The following is a 25145-nucleotide window of genomic DNA, read 5'->3' as shown; positions in this document are numbered from 1 at the left end:
AAAAAGAGGCAATGACCTAAGGAGATATTATTAAGTGGTTAAAAACAAAACCAAATGAAACCAGGAGTTGGCAGTTGTTTAATAAATATCTAGAACAAAATGGTTCTGAAAGTTTTGGAAAAAAAGATCAGATTCATCGATAGAACTTTTTGAATTATCTCCTGGGAAAGTCATGTTAGACAAAACTTTGAAGAATTTTGACATAAAGGAAACAGAGGGATGATGATGAACTACCAGAGCATTAGGGGAGCCTGAATGTTTCAGCATTCCAGAAGTCAATGAAGGAGCTTTGGGGACAAGTGGACAGAGAGAGTGGAGTCTGACAGAGGCTATTGGAATCAGAATGCTGTTGAAATTGAATATTGGAAAGCTGCTTTTGATGAGAATATTGAAGTAGAAACCAGAGAGCATAAGTGGATGGTGAAAAAGAGAAGACACTGTTCATAGGCAGTATTTTGTGGAGTTTGTCAGTAAAAGGAATAAGTAGGATAAAGAAATTGTTTAAAATCATAACGAGGAAAGATTGTAAAGAATCATGGACATAGAGGAGAACCAGGAAGAGATGGAGATGGAAGAGGTAGGCAACACAGAAATTTATGACTACATTATGATCTGAGAAAAAATTAGATCAAACTGCAAAGCACAGGAGGAAAAGGTGTCATTGTAGTTCATATAAGACTAAAATGAATATGATCCAGCAATCCCACTCCTGGGCATCTATCCAGAGAAAACCATAATTTGAAAAGATACATGTACCCCAGTGTTCATTTTAGCATTATACAATAGCCAAGACATGGAAGCAACCTAAATGCCCATCGACTGAGGAATAGATAAAGAAGATGTGGTACATATACGCAATGGAATATTATTCAGCCATAAAAAAGAATGAAATAATGCCATCAGCAGCAACATGGATAGACCTACAAATTATCATGCTGAGTAAAGTCAGTCAGACAGAGAAAGATAAATATATGCTATCACTTATATGTGGAATCTAATAAAAATGATACAAAAAACTTATTTATGAAACAGAAGCTCACAGATTTCAAATCCAATCTTGTGGTTACCAAAGGGGAAACTGTGGAGGAGAATTGGGAAGATAGGAATAGCGTGTAAAATAAATAATTAACAAGAACCTACTGAATAGCACAGGGAACTCTACTGAACAGTTTCTAGTAACCTACATGGGAATAAAGAATGGATATATGTATATGTATAACTGATTTACTTTGCTATATACCTGAAACTAACACAACTTTGTAAGTTAACTATACACCAATAAAACTTTAAAAAAAAAAAGAATAAAATGAATTTCTGTTAGAAAACTCTAACAAAGTCTGGTACAATTCTGAAGAAAATAGCTTCAAACTATTTTAAGGTGATTTTTGTTTATTGTGTTAATTTATTTAAAAATTGCTCTAAGGTCCATAACTCTTTATTTCTCTGACTATGATAAGTACTTCCAGTAATTTGAACATAGGGGCTATTTTAGAAGTGGGTACTTAAAATAGTCATAAATATAGCCGCGTCTCTGTGATAAATGGTTTTAGACCAATTAGTGACATGCTCTATTGAATACTAATACCTCCCATGAAATGGCTTTAATACAAGTAAAATGACAGCTGCACTGTGCCGAAAGGACGCATAAAGCTTTGCATTTGATTGTCTCCAAGGTTACCATCTGTGCTGATCTGAAGTTTTAATGTGTGAGATTTCTCAACCCTCTGCAAAGACTATATTTTCAGTCAGGGTATCAGTAGGGTATAAAAGCAACTTGGAAGGCGCTTGTGCTATTTGATTTAAAGGCATGCTGACCTTAATCACTCAGTTGTTCTAGAGAGACATCTGTCACCTGTTAGAAATTTTGTGTGATGATTGCAGAAGTTTGACCCCACTTTGCATATTCAAACAGAAGGATGTTAGTTTACATATTTTACTACTAAACCATAGTTGGGAAAGATTGAGCAAAATAGGAAAAACGGATGACTTCTACTCAGTTTCCGTAATTAATATTTCATGATTAATATGCAAGTATCAGAAGTAATATGAGGCCTATAAATATGAGCAAAATTAAGTAAATAGTATTTTTATAGTTTAAAAGGAAAAGAGACAATGTGTTTTTGTTCAGCATTCTATAGAATTTTATATTTATTTCAGATAGTTAATTTTTAACGTTTATTATTTTTAATTTTACTAAAGTATGATTGACTTATAATGTGTTAGTTTCTGCTGTACTGTGAAGTGACTCAGTTATACATATATGTTTGTTATTTGCACGTTCCTTTCCATTATGGTTTATCACAGGATATTGAATATATTTCCTTCTGCTATACAGAAGGACCTGTTGTTTATCCATCTCATGTATAATTGTTTGCTTCTGATAACCCCAAACTCCCAGTCTCTTTCCTTCTCTTACCTTCCTTCCCCTTGACAACCACAAGTCTGTTCTCTGTATCTGTGAGTCTGTTTTAGTTTCATATATATGTTGATTTGTGTTGTATTTTAGATTCTACATTTAAGCGATAATCATATGCATTTGTCTTTCTCTTTCTGATTTACTTAGTATGATGATCTCTAGATCCATCCATGTTGCTACAAATGGCATTATTTCATTTTTTTCTAAGTAATATTCAACTGTGTGTCTATATCACATTTTCTTTATTCTTTCATCTGTCGATAGACATTTAGGTTGTTTCCATGTCGTGGCTATTGTAAATACCCCTACTATCAACATAGAAGTGTACGTATCTTTTTGAATTATAGTTTTGTCTGAGTATATGCCCAGGAATGGGAATGCTGGGTCATTTGGCAACTGTCTTTTTTAGTTTTGGGGGAACCTCCATACTATTCCCCATAGTAGTTGTACTAATTTACATTTCCACCAAGAATGAAGGAGGGCTCCCCTTCCTCCACACCCCCTCCATCATTATTATTTGTATATTTTTTTAATGATGGCCATTCTGACTATCATTAAAGGTAGTACCTCATTGTAGTTTTGATTTGCATTTCTCTAATAATTAGCAGTGATGAGCACCTTTTCATATGCATATTGGCCATCTGTATCAATGATGTTTATTTAATTTATTTTTTATATAATGATTTTTTTCCCATTATAGCTGGTTTACAGTGTTCTGTCAATTTTCTACTATACAGCATGGTAACCCAGTTACACATACATGTATACTTTCTTTTTTCTTTTTTCTTTTTTTTTTTTTTTTTTTTGCTATTTCTTGGGCCGCTCCTGCGGCATATGGAGGTTCCCAGGCTAGGGGTCCAATCGGAGCTGTAGCCACCGGCCTACACCAGAGCCACAGCAACGCGGGATCTGAGCCGCGTCTGCGACCTACACCCCAGCTCACGGCAACGCCGGATCGTTAACCCACTGAGCAAGGGCAGGGACCGAACCCGCAACCTCATGGTTCCTAGTCGGATTCGTTAACCACTGCGCCACGACGGGAACTCCAGTTCTTTTTTCTTACATTATCATGCTCCATCATAAGTGAACAGACAGAGTTCCCAGTGCTACACAGCAGGATCTCATTGCTTATCCATTCCAAAGGCAATAGTCTGCATCTATTATTAAATGCATTCTCTGTCTCAGATGCTATGCTAGGCCTTGGGTGTACTAGGTTATGTTGAGACCTAGTATTTGTTCTCAAAGAACTTACAGTCTACAAGGAAATACAGACCCGCATCAAGGAATTAAACCACTGTTTCTGAAAGTTATCATGAATTAAGAACAAGGTGTTATGAAGGAACAAAGAGGTTATGCCTAATGAGGATTTGGGAAGTTTGGAAGCAATCCTATCTATGTTATCAGATCATTTCAAGTCTTATAAACTATCTTAAGGAATTGGGGCTTTATTACGAGGGCAAAATAGAGCAGTTAAAGGATTTGGGGGCAGACATCTATTACCATCAGCTTTTCCTTTTCCATCTTCCTCGTCATTATCATCATCAATACCATTAGTATTATTATTATTTTTTTAGGGTCACACCCATGGCATATGGCAGTTCCCTGGCTAAGAGTCGAATTGGAGCTACAGCTGCTTGCCTACACCACAGCCACAACAATGCAGGATCCAAGCGATGTCTGCAATCTACACCACAGCTCACAGCAATGCCGGATCCTTAATCCACTGAGCAAGGCCAGGGATCGAACCCGCATCCTCATGGGATACTAGTTGGATTTGTTTCTACCGTGCCATATCAGGAACTCCTCGTTATTGTTTTTTCAACTCTTACTATGTTCCAGGCAATATTAAGTCCTTTTGCGCTTTAGTATTTTAACTCTCACCATAGTCTTATGATAGAAAGACTATTAACACCCCTATTTTAAAAATAAAGAAATAAGCAAGCCAATGTACTTCATTTTCCTGAGATTGTAAGTTACCATGAAGTATAACTGGAAACCCCACCCAGGTTTGTTTGACCTCATTGTCCCGGTCTCTGTGTTCTACTGCTCTTATGTAGAAAATTATTCCATTCCATGAAGACCATCATTCCATAGTGTGCTGGAGGAGAATGTTTTGGATGAAAGCTAAACTAGAAAGGGAGCCTAGTTATGAGGTCATTGTTATTTCTCAGACATCAGAAGACAGTGGACAGAGGTAGTTTGGATGGAGAAGAGTGGACATATTCCAAAGATATCTCAAAAGTAGAATCAACCAGGCTTACGGATTAATTGGATGTGTGGAACAGTATTTCTGGTTTGAAAAATGAATACACTATAAGAAGTATATTTGTAAAATCTACTAGGTTTATTGGTACTCTAGGGAGCAGTAATGTCAGAAATATTAAACTTATACACTTGATCGGAATGCAAGTTGGTACAACTTCTATGAAAGGCACCTGTATCTTTTCAGAAGTAAAAAATGTGCATGTTTTTGACTCAGAAACCTTACTTCCAGGTATTTATAAACAAACATGCATCTGCATTGTATCATATATATATATGTATATACAAAGATATACATAGCAGCATTGTTTGTAATTGCAGAATAACAGGTGCTAAATCTCCTTTGTATGAGACAGGCTAATAAAGTAAATCCATTCAGTTAAATGCTTTATAATCATTAAAGGCAATCAAGCATCCCTATATATGAATTGATAAGGAAATGTTGCATGTAGACATATAATTATGTACATATGTGAAAAAGCAAGGTGCAGAACAAAATGTGTGATAGGCTACCATTTTTTGAAAACCAAGCAGGTAGATAGATAGATAGATAGATATAGAGTTTGATATAGATAGAAATCCATAGAATATCTCTTTAAGAATAAAGACTGTCTTATATTTTCCTGAAGTCCTTGGGGTCCTGAAGTTAATAACACAAGTATGAGAATAAAATAAGAAAAAAAAAGTTAATGCTTGACTTTGTAGCACAGGAAACTATATCCAATCTCAGAATAAAATGATGGAAGGATAATATGAGAAAAAGAATGTGTGTGTGTGTGTATGTAATTTTGTGCTACTTTGCTGTACAGTGGAAATTGGCACAGCATTGTAAATCAGCTATAATTTAAAAAATATGCGCAGGAGTTCCTGTTGTGGCTCAGCAGGTTAAGAACCCAATATAGTATCTGTGAGGATATGGGTTCGATCCCTGACCTTGCTCAGGGGGTTAAGGATCCAGTGTTGGTGCAAGCTGTGGCATAGGTTAAGGATGCAGTTTGGATCCAGTGTTGCTGTGGCTGTGGTGCATGCCACAGCCGAGGCTCTGATTCAGCCCCTAGCCGGGGGAACTTCCCTAGGCCGCAGGTATGACTGTGAAAAGAGAGAGAGAGAAGAAAAAAATACCTGCAAAAAAAAAAAAAAAAAAGTTAATATTCAAACCATTATTTTTCAGTCATTCAAATCGTATTTCTGCTAAGGTATTGCATTTTAACCATTAGTCTGTTAACACTTGGGGAGTACTTTATACTTAGGAGTTTGGACATAAAAGACAATTCCTGATCCTTGAAAACTTATAGTTTATTTCAAGTAAAAATAATAAATATATATGAAAAATGATGTATACATTTTAATGCTGAGTATATTTTCATTGCTAAATTGAGTGTAGGTTAGTTCAGAAAGAGGTGAAAAGGGAGATTAGAGATACCTCAACTATGAGGTAGGAGTTCACAGGATCTGTGGGCCTTGTATTGATCCTTGAAGAATTCAGATACTTGTATTTAGAAAGGAAAGAAAACGTCAGGCCACAGAGAAGAATCAGTACTTTGTAGCACAGCAGGGCTCAGGGTTGAACATTGTAAGCTCAGTCTCCAGAGTAAGGAATCTGGGTCTGGAAATATCAATATTAGCATATAGGGTAACCAGAAAGCAAGGAAAAGGACTTTGATGTAATAAGAAATAGGAAATCATCCTTTAAACTCAAAATATTCTAATATCTTCTTGATAATTCATTTTGCTAACATTTATTTTGAATCTTTGGCATAAAAATGTTATTTCTATACTTAATGCATTTGATCCTTCATTTCATAACCATTTTTTCTTATAACACCTTAGTGGAATTAGAGTATATGTATCCTCATCACCTGTACATCATTTACACAAAATCATCTCACCCAGTTTGAAATTATCCTATAGTGTTTAGTATCACTTTTGGGCTCCAAGCTCTCTTTTCTCTAGGAAAAACAATGTGATTTACTTACGAATACTTAAATAGTGTTTATGATCAAAACCCCTTAATCATTTTCCCTCTTCCAAGTAATTTTTTTTTTTTTTTTGTCTTTTTGTTTTTTAGGGCTGCACCCACGGCATGTGGAGGTTCCCAGGCTAGGGGTCTAATTGGAGCTACAGCTGCTGGCCTATGCCACAGCCACAGCAATGCCAGATCTGAGCCACGTCTGCGATCTACACCACAGCTCATGGCAACATCAGATCCTTAACCCAGTGAGTGAGGCCAGGGATCGAACATGCAGCCTCATGGTTCCTAGTTGGATTTGTTTCCTCTGCGCCATGATGGGAACTCCAACTTACAAGTATTTTTTATAGGTTTACTATCTTAACTATGGGATATATAAAAACATACTTTAGTATATAGTTAAGTTGCTTAAATAGAGATTCATGGAATTTTAACTTTTTTTGTTTGTTTGTTTTTTAGGGCCGCACCTGCGGCATATGGAAATTCCCAGGCTAGGGATCGAATCAGCCACAGCCACAGCAACACCAGATCCCAGCCTCATCTGCAATGTACACCACAGCTCACAGCAACGCTGACCCACTGAGTGATGCCAGGGATAGAACCTGCATTCTCATGGATACTAGTTGGATTTGTTTCTGCCATGCCACAAAGGGAACTCCTGATTTTAATATCTTAAAGATAAAAAAGCATCTATGTATTTATGGAGTAGATTATGAAAACACTAATTTTGCTTAAGTCAGATCACTTTACAGAGGTTCTTTTATGCTATATAGCTAAACAGAGTAATTTCAACTAAACGAACATATGAGAATATAGTGTTCCTTTCAGCTGGATTTGAAGCCTAGAGTCTTATACATGAATAAAATGATCAGAAGACTTATTTGATAAAATTATTTGGTAAAATGTAATCCCGATAAGCCAATGTTTTGTTCAAGTGTTATTCATATTTTTAGTAAGTATGTCAAATGAGGAATCTTGTATTAAATTCATGTACCATTTTCCTTAACATTGTGCTGAAAGAGTGACCTAGAGAGAATAGTTGTGCCTATGCTTATACCTTACAGTCGTGGCTGGGCATTCAAGGAAAGTCAAATCATTCCATATATTTTGATGTATTGTATAACCGTGAATATATACTATCTTTCCCTTGTGACAGAGGAGCAGAATGTGGCTCTTAGTAATGTTTGAATTTTGGCTGAAAGCTATGAGTTCATACTTTAGTGTGAAGACTCAGTTGGAATTAGTATAAAGATTGTGAATCATCACAATAAACAGAAAATTTAAACTTGCCCGAAGGTCATAAAGATGTTTATTCTGGAAAGGTTGCATTGATAAGCAATGAATCATTTAAATGTCATTTAAAAGAATAACAAGCCCACTACCAAAGCCTTTGAAAACCTTTACATCATAGAAATGTGAACATAACAGGCTTTTTTGTGTGTTTTGCATCTCAGTAAACTTTATTGGGTACCTCAAGAGTGCGTATGCTTGAGGAAATAAATCAGCTAGTTATAAGACGCAAATAAAAAGATGACATAATACCAAAATGAAAGTCAGAGTGATTATCGTGATTATGAATGGCCCCTATGAACTTTTTTTTGTGTGTGTGTTCAACTATTTTATTCTGATAAACATCTAGGTTGAAAATAAAAAAATGCAATTCCCTAATATTTTGTTTTTTACAAATCTATACCTAATATAAGCTTATCCAAATCCAAGTTGGTAGTGATTCCAGGTAAAGTACATTGAGAAAAGATTGCACTTTTTAACAATGCTGTCACCTCTTTAGGAAATCTTTCTGAACTTTAAGGACTAAAAACAAGGCTCTCTGAAAGAAAAATTGAACCAGACAGACAGAGTTCAACTGGCAAGGATAACTTAATTCAAGATTGTTGCAGTAGGGGAGAGAGCTTGAACTCAACTCTGCTGAAACAAAAGCCAGGAAGGTTTTTAAGTGCTGCAGTGAGCTACTAGAAAAGTCCTGGAGGATGTTAGTGGAAGGTTGGTCAATTTGATTAGGCGTTTGTGTTTGCTGATTGGCGCTAATGGAAGTGAGGCTCTGATCCTCCCACAAAGACACCTGAGCAATAGAGTGCTATGCTATCCCCTTTGTGGTTACATTTCAAAGGGATGGCTCTCAGGCCCTTGAGAAGAACATTTCTAGACTGTAAAACTGAAAAGAGGCTTGAAGAAGGTAAACATTTCAAATGGGCAGAGAATAAATTTACAATGGCAATTTTTCTAAGGTAGATGTTCTAATAAAGGGGAGGTCAGAGACCCATAGTCAAGAAGAAACCCTCTAAAGTTTAGTGAGGCTGAAGGGAATGATAAGAGGCTGCCTTGGTTGACTCCTCACTTATATTAAGTTTTACCATATGCATTAACAGTATTTCACCATTTTTGACCTACAAAAACAAATTTCATATGGCTTGATCTAAGATCTTGGATCAAATTTCTTTGCACGTCATTTCTTCATTTTGCAGAAGTAAACACATCTGGAATTGTGGTCTTTGTTGCTCTTCCTGGTTGTATGTGTATTTCCATAAATATAGTAGGTATATGTCCGTGTGTGTGTTTATCAAAAACAAGTTAAAATTTAAAGTTGGCAAAAATGGAAAAATGGGTTAGTATAAAAAAAGGAGGCCTCAAGGCCTTGAATCGTTCTTTTTTTAATAATGATTTTTATTTTTTCCATTATAGCTGGTTTACAGTGTTCTGTCAGTTTTCTACTGTACAGCAAGGTGACCCAGTCACACATGCATGTATACTTTCTTTTTCCCACATTATCATGCTCCATCATAAGTGATTAGATATAGTTTCCAGTGCTGTATACAACAGGATCTCATTGCTTATCCATTCCAAAGGCAATAGTTTGCATCTATTAACTCCAAGTTCCAAATCCATCCCACTCCCTCCCCCTCCCCTTTGGCAACTACAAGTCTATTCTCCATGTCCATGATTTTCTTTTCTGTGGAAAGGTTCATTTGTGCCGTATATTAGATCCCAGATGTAAGTGATATTATATGGTATTTGTCTTTCTCTTTCTGACTTATTTCACTCAGTATGAGAGTCTCTAGTTCCATCTGTGTTGCTGCAAATGGCATTATGTCATTCTTTTTTATGGCCGAGTAGTATTCCATTGTGTATATATACCACATCTTTTTAATCCTTTCATTTGTCGATGGACATTTAGATCATTTCCATGTCTTGGCTATTGTGAATGAACATACAAGTGCATGTGTCTTTTTCAAGGAAAGTTTTGTCCGGATATATGCCCAAGAGAGGGATTGCTGGGTCATATGGTAGTTCTAGGTACAGTTTTCTAAGGTGTTTTCCATAGTGGTTGTACCAATTTACATTCTCACCAACAGTGCAGGAGGGTTCCCTTTTCTCCACACCCTCTCCAGCATTTGATATTTGTAGACCTGAATAGTTCTTAAAGAAATGTCACAAATTTGTTTCAGAGCTTCCCCTAAGTTAAAGCAGGGAAATAAGCATAAGTTGCAGTAATTCATCCCTATTGTTGAATAGGGTTTAAGCAAACCCGAAATTTAGGATAGTAGTTTTCCTGCTGTTGAGACATGACACATTTTTCCATTGAGTGCTCATAAGGGCAAAATTTTTATGTTGGCAATATTTCACTAAACCTAATAGCTGATTTTACAGGCCTGGTTTTTGCTTGTTTGTTTATCATTTTCTTTAATTATGTCCCTCAATGCGAACCTTTGGCAAAACCCCAAAGTATAATTCTGTAAAAGTAATTGTGTTAGGTATGAAAATAATTACATCCAGATACACAGTTCTCTAAGGATAGAAATTAAGACTGTCTCAAAGAGGGAGTTCCTGTTGTGGCACAGAAGCAAATCTGACTAGTCTCCATAAGGATGGATGCAAGTTTGATCGCTGGCCTCGCTCAGTGGGTCAGGAATCCAGTGTTGCTGTGAGCTATGGTGTAGGTCACAGATGCAGCTTGGATCTGGTGTGGCTGTGGTATAGGCTGGAAGCTCTAACTCCGATTCCACCCCTAGCCTGGGAACTTCCATATACTGTTGGTATAGCCCTAAAAAGCAAAAAAAAAAAAGAGTATCTTGAAGAATGATACTTTTTTGGGGGGGAGAGAGGAGGGACAGTAATCAAACCCTTGATAAGAATCAGGTAATACAGATTGTGAGAGTTTATAAAGTTATCAGTTTGAGGAGCAGAATTTGGAGTTCCAATATCCTTAATAGATGTAAGTCCATATGCTTTAGTAGTGAACCAAGGGCAGGATGAACCTGAAAGCCTGCTGGAATGTAAGGAAGCGATGTAGGATATGGCCTTTTATCTCCTTACTTACTCCACTTGCTGTCAGGGCCTATTAAACTTAGAATCTATTAGAATTATAGTACTTTTGCTCTTCACAAATAGCTCTTTGTTTGCCTTTGAACATGCACAGCAATTTTCGTAGCGCATTTTATTTTTTACATGTTGGCATCTGTTTTAGACAGTGAATTCTCTGTGAGCAAAGATTATGCTTTATTAACCTTTGTGTCCTTAAGAACTTAGGGCCTGGTGAACAGTAGGGCACAAAAAATATTTTGTTGACTCTATGAATGATTTGGTTTTTTTGGGGGGGTTTTTTTTTGTGTGTGTGTTTTTGCCTTTTCTTGAGCTGCTCCCGCAGCATATGCTCCCAGGCTAGGGGTTTAATTGGAGCTGTAGCCACCGGCCTACGCCAGAGCCACAGCAACATCGGATCCGAGCCGAGTCTGCGACCCACACCACAGCTCATGGCAACGCCGGATCCTTAACCCACTGAGCAAGGCCAGGGATCAAACCCTCAACCTCATGGTTCCTAGTCGTATTCGTTAACCACTGCGCCACAACGGGAACTCTGCAAATGATTTAAGATAACTTAGGAAGTTTGATATTTAAAATTATTTATCAAATATATAAAATTACCAACGAACTATGGGTTAATTCTGCTTCCCCTCTGTCCCATGTTTGCCGCTTTCCAGTAGGTGCCACATCACTAAATACTGGAGATAAAGGTCATAGAGCCTCAAACATGATGGCAGACAATGCTAGTGTTGTCCCAAGACCCACTTTTCTCCCCTTCCTTTCTAATAGGCATCTGTTTGGGCAGATGGCTGACTAGAATAATGGTGAATTTTCCAGTCTCCCCTAGCATAGGACTGGTCACCTGACTACACTTTGGCCAGTGATATGCAAGTGGAAATGCCGTGTGTAAATAATTTTAGGGGGATGCATTCTTCTTTCCCACTTCCTACTTTCTGCTGGTTGGATGCAGACATACTCAAGGGACTCAGCATCCCTTTGGAGCATGACATGGAGCTATGTGCTGAGGATGGTGGAGCAACAGAAAAGGAGCCTCTATCCCTGGTGTCCATGGAGTTGCCATATCCATCTTGGACTTCTTAAGACTCAAGATTTGTTTCTATGAGAGAGAAATAAACTCTGCCATTTTTAAGCCACTTTAATTTTTGTGTGTCTGTGTGAAACTTGCAGCCAAACATGATGATAGTGGTTTGGGCATATTTTCTTTAGAAATCCTTCCTAAATCTCTTAAGAATAGAGTGGAAGCCCTTCTTCTTTGCTCCCATATACTTTGTGTAAACCTTTCTTACCTTTTTTTTTATTACAATTATTGTGTTTTCATAAAACATTATTTGAAGGCAGCAATGATATACTCCTGTGTCATACATCTTTATCCCAGAACTGTACCTAGGATAGCCTAAATGCACACAGTATATGTTCAGTGAATGTCTGTCACAGAATAGGATTAGTGACCTGAACTAATTAAAGTGCCTAACACAGTACCATGGAATGAATTGTACCCTAAGAAAATTTTGGTTCAACATATAGAACATTGTACACAGTATATGTTCCCAAAAAAGTATGTGGAAATGTTTAGTGTGCTTTTAGCACACCGCTTATCTCCCGAGTGTTATTCAATATAAATTCTTTTTTTTTTTTTTTTTTGTCTTTTTTTTTGCTATTTCTTGGGCCGCTCCCACGGCATATGGAGGTTCCCAGGCTAGGGGTCCAATCGGAGCTGTAGCCACCGGCCTACACCAGAGCCACAGCAACGCGGGATCTGAGCCGCGTCTGCAACCAGCACCACAGCTCACGGCAACGCCGGATCGTTAACCCACTGAGCAAGGGCAGGGACCGAACCCGAAACCTCATGGTTCCTAGTCAGATTCCTTAACCACTGCGCCACGACGGGAACTCCTCAATATAAATTCTTATTCACTCAGATGTAGTAATGTGTGATTTTTTAAAATGTTGTGCTAAGGAACTGTTTTTTTCAGTATCTGCTGTGGGCTAATCAAGATCTTTGTTCTGATCCTTTTATCACACGTATGTAAAACTGATTTAGGAGTTCCTGTCAAAGCTCAGTGTAAATGCATCTGACTAGCATCCATGAGGACACAGTTTCAATCCCTGGCCTTGCTCATGGGTTGAGGATCCGGCATTGCTGTGAGCTGTGGTGTAGGTCGCAGACGTGTCTCGGATCTTACATGGCTATGGCTGTGGTGTAGGGTGATAGCTACAGCTCCTATTTGACCCCTGGCCTGGGAACCTCCATATGTGGTTGGCGCGGCCCTAAAAAGACAAAAAAAAAAATAAAACAAACAAAAAACTGGTTTAAAGAGCATAATTGGTTGATCCTATGGAGAAAATATTTTGTGCTTCTAAAATATGTTTTGTTCTTTCCTTGCATTCTCTCCATCAAGGAATCAATGTCTTATTAATCTTTCAACTTGTTCCCCTCCCCCGCCAAAAAAACCCTTTAGTTCATTTTAAGCTTGGTTTAATGTTCTTTGGTTTATGACACCTTATATTTTAAGAAAAAAATTCATATTATCTTTTTTATGTCTTATTACCATAACAAAACTATTGACAATGAAATAAATCTGTGAAAAGTTATATTGACTGAGTACTAAAGATAGCACTTTCTTCCTTTTCTCTGTAGGTCTTCTTAAACTGTGAGTAACTAAGTGGCTTGTGTATCATTCCGGCAGCAAAGCTAAAATTCCCAGCTGTCTTGTCTACTTGACCTACTCATTCCCTGCTTGGAAACCAAGAGAAGACTGCTCCACAAGACTCCTCCATAAATTGCTGCCATGTCTGTATCGAATTTATCATGGTAAGTGAATGGCTTTCTAACTTTAAATGCAAATACATGGATATTATAAAGCAATGTTTTGTAAGTTGCACAGTCAGAACTAAAGCAGAGAACTTAAAAGTCTGTTTTCAAGGGCGTTCCCGTTGTGGCGCAGCGGAAATAAACCTGACTAGTATCCATGAGGATGTGGATTCGATCCCTGGCCTCGCCCAGTGGATTAAAGATCTGGTGTTGCAGTGAGCTGTGGTGTAGGTCACAGATGAGGCTCGGATCCCGCATTGCTGTGGCTGTAGGCCAGCAGCTACAGCTCTGATTTGACCCCTAGCCTGGGAACTTCCATATGCCGTGGTGCAGCCATAAAAAGTAAAAAAAAAAAAAGTCTGTTTTCAAGAGTTTGTTATCCCTACGTTAGATTGAGGAAAGCAACCTGGTATTTAAAGTTTGACCTTCCAGCACTGTGGTGTCTGGGACTCTGGGAAGAGTTCAAGCCTGCTGCTGAATCCCAGTGACATCCAATGCCTTTCTTTCCAGCACACCCTGGGGAGAGAGGAATAGGAATAAAATATCCTTTCAAGTTGCTATCCACTGTCATCTTCCTAGATTCAAAACTGAGAAGTTGTAAGGGTGGGATAGACATTTTCCATCAATACTTTTCTTCAGGTTTCCTATTACAACAAATCCACCCAAATTAAACTGAATAGAACTCACATAATGAAGAGAAAATTCCTTTATAGATTCATATCTAAATAGCTGGCATTTTGAATAATCTTTGACTTATACTTCATGTTTAAAAGCTGTTTGTGATTTTTAAAAAGAGGCATGAAGATACTTTTCTGGCAAGTAAACATCAACTTTCTTCTGGCCATGGAGTACTAGAAGGGGTGAATTTGAAGCCATTTTATTGTACTTTGGATTTTTTTCTGTATATTAAGAGCTGAATAAGTGATATTATGTGAATTGATAGTATTTAGTATGTGAATGTAAGAAAAACCTGGCAATCTTTTCTTGTTTCCTTAAGAGCTCATCTCATCCTTGTCTTCAATTTGTGCTGGAAACAGCATGAGATTAGAACCAGTTTCCACAGTTTAAGTCCATGCATTTATTTTTAGTTAAGTAAGCAATTTCTTTAGGGCAAAGGGTGGAATCATTTGTTTAGATTTAGAGTTGTATTTCTGAAGGACCTATCTGTATGGATGCCCTAGAATATGTCCTTGGATCCCTGCACATACTGGGTGCTAAAGATCTCAGTTTGAAAAAAATAAAAAAGGATTAAAGAAGCTGAAAAATATCCTGTAAAAGTAAATGAAAAAGTATTTAAGTTGTAAATTATTACTACAAAATGTTTTCTTTTACATTATTATGAAAATAAAAATCATGAAAATTTTAAAACTAAATAATTTCTGTAAAACTTGTGAGTCCCTTCAAACCCTGGGAGATATTAGGAACAATGTATTTAAAAGACTTATACCTCTGGGAGACACGTGTATTGGGTTGGGAGGGGAACAGGACAGGGGAAAAAAGAGTAGGGGTGAGGAAAGAGGAGAAAAGGGTTGGGGGAAGAGAAGATGAATAAGAAGCGGGAGAGGGAGAATGAAACATAGATGGAGTTGTCATATCTCAGGGTAGGCTGGGCTGTGACCTGACTCACAGAGACAGGACAGGACTAACACTGGAGCTTGTCCTTAGTTTGTGCCTCAATTAACAGATGCCTTGGAGTTCCCATTGTGGCCCAGTGATCACAGACCCAAAAAGTATCCATGAGGATGTGGGTTCGATCCCTGACCCTGCTCAGTGGGTTAAGGGTCTGGCGTTGCCGTGAGCTGTGGTGTAGGTCACAGAAGCAGCTTGGATCCTGCATTTTTGTGGCTGTGGTGTAGGCTGGCAGCTACAGCTCCGATATGACCCCTAGTCTGAGAACTTCTATATGCTGAGGGTGCAGTCCTAAAAGACAAATAAACAAAAGAAACAAAAAACCCCCAAAACCAGATGCTTTGATGTGATGGAATGATTTGATTAGGGCCACCCAAACCAATGAACTCCACACAACGAGAGAGGTTGTGTCTTGTGCTTCCAGTCCAGTTGTGGAGCCTGGGTTTTAGAATTTAGTGGATGTCCTATTCATCTGTGTTGTGGAAAAGGGCAGAGTAGTAATTCATGTTTTTATTCTGAAAGAGAATTTATGATTATGAGGGTATCTTAGAGAATTCATATTGCTGAAATTTCTTAGAATTCTTTCCATGTTAAAGGTTCATATTTTACCGAAATAATTCTTGGATACCTTCATTTAACAGTGCTCTTCATTCTGGTTTATATTTAGGAAGCTCTTCATTTGTTTTAACGGTTATCACCCTATCATACAACTGTGTGTGATCTGGCACTTCCATTCTCCCTCTTAGAATTTAGACTCCCCACACACTGGCAAGAAAGAAGTCTGGAAAGGAATTCTAAGCTATGCAAAACAAGTCACTGATTTATTTCACTTACACCTAGCTTAGAAGTCATTCATCTTCATTTTTCACATTAACCTTTGTAATTCTTTTACATTTCCTAAAATTTCTAATCTATAATTTGGGAACCATTATCTTATAAATGTTTGAATACGGATGCATAGTAACTCATCACTCCTCTGTGAGAGTTTCTCACAGAGCTCCATTAATTTAGTGAAATTTTTATGGTCAAGGGCCTGGCTTTCTGATTGGAAATCCAGAAACTAACATGTGAAACTACTTCCTGACATTGGAAAATAAACTGGGTTTCCAAACTGTTAACTTAAAACAAGGTATGTATGTAACTTTTAAGTGCATGGGATGCTTGCTTTGGCCTGACTAGTGCATCCTTACTCTTCTAGAAAGCTATCTGGGAATCTAAATCAGAAGTTTGGCTGATGTCACATCATCATGGCAAGGAGAGCTATATTCTTCAAGTGTTCGAAGGAAACAGGATGGGGTGTGCCTGGCAGGATATACCTGTCAGTAAGGGGTGTATCTGCCAGACACCACCATCTGCTTCTCAGGGCAGCTTCTTCGTGGCTAGGAGTTAGCGGAATAATGCTGTCAGTGTATGTCTCTAATTCCTCTAGTGCACCTCTCCCAGACTCTCTTCTGCTTGGCTTTCTCATTAATGTTAGCACACATTTATAGTCAAAACCTTCTTCCATCCCGGCAGCTTGCTGCCCACCATGGTGTTGTACATACCTAACCATAACCATGTGTTGATTTTAATATTTAATGCCGAGGCTTAATGGAAGGAAGAGTACCTAATCATGATCCTCAGTTGTGACTGAGTGTAACCTCAGATTTAGAAAATATCGGTCTTGGAGTTCCCGTCATGGCTCAGTGGTTAACGAATCTGACTAGGAACCACGAGGTGCAGGTTCGATCCCTGGCCTCGCTCAGTGGGTTGGGGATCTGTGGTATAGGTCACAGACGCCGCTCGGATTAATGTTGCTGTGGCTGTGGTGTAGGCCGGTAGCTGTAGATCCAATTCAGCCCCCAGCCTGGGAACCTCCATATGCCGTGGGTGGTGCAGCCCTTTAAAAAAAAAAAAGAAAATATAGGTCAAGGTACTTAACATTCATCTTTACAACTATCCAAGCAACATTCCCAGCTTTTAAAAACCAGTATAAGAAAATTATCTTTTTAGATGCTAAAAGTGAAAATTTTCTTTTTCTAGAAGTTATGTGTATGACCCTTGAAAAAATGTAAAAGAATTAGGCCCTCTCATTCAGAATCTCAAAAAGCAATTCAATCTAGGAAACTTGCAGTTTCCCAGAAAGGATACAGTGTCCGGCAAGTAAGGCGAGTGCAGGAATTGATTATGCGTCACCTAGTGACAGAGAGCAGATGTTTTGTGAATCTTTCCCTTAAGAAATAATTGTCAGAGGGAGGCAATGATTGAGTTGATGCTGATTGAGATAGAGATGAAGGGATATAGAGAATCCTTTGAGACATCCACAGACAGGGGAGAGGTTCCAGGGTATAATCTGAGGGGAAGAATTGTTGCAGGTAGCAGAGACTATTAGCAGGAGACATGGAGAGGTACAGAGTTGAGAAAGGGTCCTGTGTCTGTAGCACAAAGAGGGAAACGATGTGATGCAAGGGGGGCTTGGGAGGACTTTCAGTGTTTCCTTTGCTGAAAATCATCCTCAATCCCTCCTTTTAAAAGTGCTTTTAGGAGTTTTCTTCGTGGCACAGCAGAAACAAATCCGACTAGGAACCATGCATGGGGTTGCAGGTTTGATCCCTGGCCTCGCTCAGTAGGTTAAGGATCCAGTGTTGCCGTGAACTGTGGTGTCGGTGGCAGATGCAGCTCGGATCTGTGGCTGTGGTGTAGGCTGGCAGCTGTAGCTCTGATTTGACCCCTAGCCTGGGAACCTCCATATGCCATGGGTGCGGCCCTAAAAAGAAAAAAAAAGCGAAAAAAAGCTTTTATAACATATATAGATATATATATATTATACGTATATAACATAGTACATGTATACGGATTTTTTTTCTTTTTTTCTTTTTAGGGCCACACCTATAGCATATTAAAGTTCCCAGGCTAGGGGTTGAATCGGAGCTGTAGCTGCCAGCCCTACGCCACAGCCACAGCAACACCAGATCCCAGCCGCAAATGCCACCTTCACCACAGCTCACAGCCACACCAGATCCTTAACCCACTGAGCAAGGCCAGGGATTGAACCCAAATCTTCATGGATCCTAGTCAGGTTCATTACCACTGAGCCACAACAGGAACTCCAGAATATTCTAGAACAGAATTTTCAAAGCATGCCATCTCAGCAAATATTATCAAGTGTGAAAAGTTACATGGCAATTGCCATGTACTAGGCACTTGTTGAAGATACTTTGTCCACATGCTCCTCCCAACAACCTTATTAGGAATGTAAAATTGTTATTTTTTGCATTTCCACAAATGGAAAAGTTAGGCACAGAGAGTTAAGTAGTTTGCCCGTTATGATGCAGCCATTCCTTAATGGATAGAACATGAAGGCAGGTGGCCATTTGGTGTTGCTAACCCCAAACTACCTGCGTGAAAACAAATAGTATCCATGTAAGAACAATATCCATACTGTGTATATGTGCTGTGTATAGGGTGCTTCAAGAAACACCCTTGTTCCCAATTCCAACCAGGATGTTTCCTTTCATTTTCTCCCACGTAGATGTCCTAGAGCCTCTCCTGGAGGAAAGTGAGGGTGTGGCTCTGAGAACACTAGCAGGCATTAGCAAGAGTAGGGGGGGGGGTACCAGATGGGAACAGGAAATTGGGGAGCCCCTAATTTCCCCGGGGGAGGCAAGGAGGCTGTCACAGAACAGAAACTTGGTTGAACTTCCAAAATCACATCAAGTGAACTACCTAAACTTATTAAATATAAATCTTAGTTCCACCTGCTGTGTTCCAGGCTAGAAATTGTCAGGTTTGGGAGTTCCCGTTGTGGTGCAGCAGAAATGAATCCGACTAGTATCCATGAGGATATGGGTTCAATCCCTGGCCTCACTCAATGGGTTCATGATCCAGCATTGCCATGAGCTGTGGTGTATGTCACAAACAAGGCTTGGAGCCCAAGTTGCTGTGGCTGTGGCCGGCAGCTGTAGCTGGGATTTGACCTCTAGCCTGGGAACTTCCATATGCCTTTTTTTTTAGGGTGCAGCCCTAAAAAAACAAACAAACAAAAAAACCACCAGTCATGTTTTCAGTGAGATACAAAAGAAACACAATAGAAAGATCCCAGCCCTTTGCTATATAGTTAAATTGAAATGGCTCTTCAATTCCTCATCTCATACACACCCTTCACTACTAAATCTGATGCCTTCCACTCCCCGGACCCTCCTGCACCCTAAACTTCCATTATTTTATTGTTACATATGTGAACCAATCTTTAGAGAGATTCTAGTAGGGGCTCAACTGACTTTGCCAAATGACACCTTTTTGACCCTAAATTATTTTTTATTGCGATGCCTGACCACACTTCAACTTTTGTCCCACAGTATCTTAAAGATGTTATGGCCCCTTGCAGAAGTGAAAGTAATTCAACTAGAGCCAGATAGGGGAGAAAGAGGACAGTGGGTGAAAGTAAGACGCCAAATAACCACCTGGAATCTATTGAGTATCTGTACTGTGCCATGTGCTATGCCCTCTGCTAAGAACAGGGCCGTGTTGATGGAAAGTAAAGGACTGCTCTTCAACTCTTCAAGGAGCTCACAGTTTAGCTCAGACGACTAAATTCGGTTAACCCCTGAACAACATGGGTTTGAACTGTGCAGGTTCACTTAATATGCAGATTTTTTTCAATACAATTCGCCTTTGGTATCTGCAGATGTGGAAACTGCAGATATGAAGGTCTACTACCGGCCTTGAGTGTGGTGGATTTTGGTATCATTGGCAGGTCCCTGAACCAATCCTCCGCGAATCCGAAGGGATGCCTGTAATTAGATAACAGGTCAGATGGCGTTACGTGCTCTGAAAGGATGTCCAACGTGTTTTAAAAATCAAAATGGATATTTGTTTTTCTCCTTGAAAAGAAATGCCTTGTTGTTCAGACACACAGAGCACAGCATTTATTTCTAAAACAAATATACTAATTACAAAGAGTCAAAAACTATAGAAATTATAAAACAGAAACTTGCTAAATTCTACCATTCATAGAAAACCACTCTTATAAATGCTGAGGTGTATTCTTTTCTGCATATACTCACATCTTTTTGCAAAAAATGAACTCAAATCACACATGATATTTTGCTGTCTCCTGTGTTTTACTGAATGATTTCTAAGACCCTCTCTCTCTTTGAAGGGTATAGAATGACGTCATCACGTATAACGGCTGGTATCGTTGTATGACAGCAGTTACTTATTTCACTCATCCAGATTAGACCTTCATGTGTTTTCTAATTTTTGTTATTACTATTGTAAATACTTCTTCTTGAGATGAAAATTATTCAAGTATTGCTGGATCTCAAGGTACCATGCCATTTAAAGTACCTGACAAGGCCTTATCCTTTTTTTTTTTTTTTCCCTTTTTTCATCAGAAACTTTTATTTCAAGTTAAAGTATTTGGAGCAAATCTGATGTCTACTTTGGAGCTATATTTCTTCATACATTTGTTTTTTAAATTTTGTATGATTTTATTGTTTTTATTATAGTTGATTTAGTGTTCTGTCAATTTCTACTGTACAATAAAGTGACCCAGTTCTTTTTCTCACATTATCCTCCATCATGTTCCATCAAAAGTGACTGGATATAGTTCCCTGTGCTATATTCTTATTCTAGCTCCCTGAATTGTGCACATCAAGGGCATGGAGAAAATAGGGATTTCTGAGAAAGGGTCTTGTCAGCTCATCCCCTTCTTTATTCTAAAAAAATGAAATATATGCTAACCCTTTCACCAGATTTGGTTCCTCATAAACATTGAAAATGTGCTCATACCTGTCAGAGAAGTGTTTTCCTGCAGCTGAATCAGTGATTTTATCTAAAGTCAACAAAATATTCTATTATGTACGCCTGTAGGTTAGGAATAGGACAAAATGATCGATATATTGTAATCAGTGTATGTGTAAGTTATTGATGTATTGACTAAATTTAGAAGTTGCGAAGTGGTGACTGGTCTTTATTGAATATGCTTATGGTATAAAATGCTATTACAAATGTTGGCGAGTTTAGTAATGCTCTAATAGGAGATTAAAACTAATTCCAGTTATCTTCTTTACCTAAATATAGTGTTAGGATCCTTGAATTGAAAGGTGCAAAATTTGCTTTGTCAGATTATTCACATTATTTATAGTATTTTAATCTAAGTGCTTCTTTAATGAATAAATGAAGAACTGTATCATTCTCTATCATTCTTTGGCACCTGCATGTAGGAGAAAAAAAAACTTCTGTATGAGACAGAGAAGCAGCTTATATATTCTAAAGGAACCAAGGTGGAGTGGAGAGGGAGGAGCTCAGAAAAATCAAGATCTTTCCTCAAATTACCTGAACCACTCTTCTGCAAAACACTTGTCCTATTTACACTGTTAAGTGGTAGGCTCTCAGGGACAGGATCTGCAGTGGCAGAGGAAGTAGAGATTTGAATTGTCTCTATTTTTGGAGGGATCAGAACCCACTGCTGAGGCGGGGGGCGGGGGTGATACTCGGATGTAGAGATTGCAAGTTAAGTTTTCACCCTGAGTTTTACAGTAAAGGTTAAAAGTCAGTTGTCCACAGCTTATTATTTGAGATGAGGGAAAAATTAAATGGTTAGACATAAATATAAAGTTAATGCTTCTAACTAAAAAAAAGAGAGAAGAACTTGGAGTGATAGGAAAGGTTCAGTTGGTGAGATACTGCTGAGTATTTCTCTGCATGCTAAGTCCATGTTGAATGAATGAGTGATGTTTCATGGTGCTGAGAGGGGATAGTGGGTTTGAGAACCTGAAACTGAATCTTCCTCTAAGTGTGGATGTTCAGCTTTTGAAGGAATAGATCCAGAACATGGAAGAAGAGTAAGGTAAGCTTAGTTTAGGGGAGAACAAATAAGGAAAAAATAAGCTCAGAGAGGAAGAGAGGAGAGAATGAAATAATTACAATGAAAACCCTGTGTGGGGAGTTCCCTTCATGGCTCAGTGGTTAACAAACCTGACTAGGATCCAGGAGGTTGCTGGTTCGATCCCTGGCCTCGTTCAGTGGGTTAAGGATCCTGTGTTGCCCCGAGCTGTGGTGTAGGTCACAGATGCACCTCAGAAGTAGCTCCGATTCAACCCCTGGCCTGGAAACTTCCATATGCCACGGGTGCGGCCCTAAAAAGCAAAAAAAAAAAAAAAAGAAAGAAAACCCTGTGTGTATCCCAGATTACGCAATCCTTTAAGCTATAGTGAAGTAATTTGGATAAAAGTCAATTTGCCAAATTCTGAAAATTTTCAATATGTCTTTCTATTCATAATATGCCCTTTCAAATAGAAATCTGGAGTTCCCATTGTGGCTCAGTGGAAATGGTTCTAGCTAGCATCCATGAAGATGCAGTTCTCATCCCTGGCCTTGCTCAGTGGGTTAAGGATGCAGCATTGCTGTGAGCTGTGATGTAGGTCGCAGATGTGGCTGGGATCTGGTGTTGCTGTGGCTGTGGCATAGGCCAGTGGCTACAGCTCCAAATTGACCCCTAGCCTGGGAACCTCCATATGCACAGGTACAGCCCTTAAAAAAAATGGCAAAAAATAAAAATAGAAATCCCTTCATTATTAACATGGTTAATACAATTTTGATTTAGGCTTGGCACTTTAAGTAAACACATTATATTTTTAGTATCCCTGACTATTTTTGGCTTTGAGCTATGTGACTTTAGAAATAGCTTTATAAGTATTAAAGATTTATAGGAAACCTCCTGATATTTTTCTCCCTATATCTACCTCAAATTCTTTCTCCTTGAATAATCAAATAATTAGAAAAACATAAGATTTTATTTTTTTTCTTAAATACTAATGCCAACTAGACATGAATCACATTTTGAAGAAAACTGGTAAGTTTTGGTCTGCTTAGAGGAGTTTGCTTTCCTGTGGAATTAATGAGTCTGAGGTTGCAGGTTCAATTCCTACAGGGGCCAATTAGTTGCACTCTCATTCAAGACCAAAGCCTACACCTGTGACTTTGACCAGCCCTCCTTCCCAAACTCATGGTTTGTCACAAGTCATTAGAAACATTTGATTGGTAACCACCAACTCACTATCAGTATTGGGAAAAAAAAAAAAAAAAAAAAAAACACGCTAAAATCAAGTGCTCTTTAGAGATTGAGAATCAGTCACATGTATCATCTTCCTTTTGAATATCATCCAGGTCTATAAATATGCTTTGAATATGTCTTTTCAACATTCTCAAAGGAACCGTAATTTACTCTGTTGTGAAACCACCACAGTGAATAAAATCACAGACGTATTTACTTAGACTGTAGAGACTTTTACATAAAACTGGGCAGTCCATTCTGACCCTTAATAATGGAGTTACTAATCACTAGTTCTTTTTGGACTTGAATAATTGAGGTGAAGACCAGTAAATGGTCTGTGAAATAACTTTAGTTATTAAAATAGTTATATAAGCTAAGTTATGTTATTTTCAGTGTGAGCCAAATTAAATTGTCCATGAAATCTTAAACATTATTTGCCATTGGAATACACCATTTTCAGCTATTGTGTTATCCTGGTGTGTATCCCTCATTGTCTTTGTGTGTGTTTGCTTTTTGGATTGTATTTGTTTGTATATTTTCCCATGTTTTTAAGATTGTAATGTGAGTTCAGCTTTTAAGAGATTTTAAAGGTCTTCCAGTTCAATTAAGAAAAAAATAAAAACATCTTTCAACTCAATTGGATAGTTATTAAAAGATTCATTCATTTATTCTTTGTTTTTTGTTCTTTTCTAAAGATTAGGTTTATTATCATGAGTTTTATAGGAATTTTTAAAAATTCCTGTGTATTTAGAAAGATAAATCAGTATAGTTTAATTGCTTTATTATTTTATGTAAATTATAATGATTTTTTACAGTTATATTCATCCATTTCTTCATTCAACAAATATTTGGGGTGCCTCAATGTGCAATTTTCAATGCCGTGGATGGAATGATGAATGAAACAAAAGTTCCTACTCTCATTAAGCTTACGTTCTAGTACTGAAGACAAACAAATTAACATATATGTTTTATAAATATTAATAAGTATTTTATTTATTTATTTTCAGGGAAACTGTGGCGTATGGAAGTTCCAGGTCTAGGGGTCAATTTGGAGCTGCAGCAGCCAGCCTGCACCACAGACCTATATCTGCGACCTATACCACAGCTCATGACAGCGCTGGATCCTTAACCTACCAAGAAAGGCCAGGGATCAAACCTGCATCCTCATGGATACTAGTCAGGTTCTTAACCCACTGAGCCACAAAAGGAAGTCCTAGACAGTGATAAATATTTTGAAAAATAGTCAAGCAGAGAAGAAAGATTAAAAAAAAAAAAAAAAAACAGAGTGCTGGTGGGGGTGGGGAATTGCTTGAGAAAAGCTTCTTGGACAAGGTGGCATTTAAGTAGAGAGGAAATGGGGTGTATGATTTGCTGAGGAAAGCCATTGCAGGCTGAGAAATAGTAGGACAGAAGCCCTGATATGGAAATGTACCTGGTGTGTTTGAGGAACCATCAGGAAGATCGTTGGGTGGAAACAATCCGTAGAGTGTAGAATGCCAGGGACTAAGCTTGGAGGGGGAGCCAGAGACCATATAGGTTACAGGAAAGATTGCAACCTAAATGTGATGGGAAATCTTGACCTCATTTGCCAGATTATAGACAAAATTTCATATAAAATATAAATTTAGGAAAATTTGGCCTTGGGAAGAATTAAGTATTGAGATCAGAGTGTTGACCT

The 25145-nt window shown here is 38.2% G+C and overlaps 1 protein-coding gene across 2 annotated transcripts in view; it reads left to right on the top strand.

The window, feature by feature from the left end:
• OXR1 (oxidation resistance 1) overlaps nucleotides 1–25145 on the top strand; it is a 519109-nt gene that overhangs the window by 82275 nt on the left and 411689 nt on the right. For both annotated transcript variants that reach the window (XM_013996553.2, XM_013996555.2), the window contains exon 2: nucleotides 13627–13800. In XM_013996553.2, the coding sequence (XP_013852007.1) occupies nucleotides 13778–13800 (23 nt within the window). In that variant the 5' untranslated portion in view covers nucleotides 13627–13777. The remainder of the gene's footprint in view (nucleotides 1–13626; nucleotides 13801–25145) is intronic.

Source organism: Sus scrofa, chromosome 4 (genome assembly GCF_000003025.6).
Source record: "Sus scrofa isolate TJ Tabasco breed Duroc chromosome 4, Sscrofa11.1, whole genome shotgun sequence".
NCBI lineage: Eukaryota > Metazoa > Chordata > Mammalia > Artiodactyla > Suidae > Sus > Sus scrofa.
This window is presented reverse-complemented; position numbering and strand designations above follow the sequence as displayed.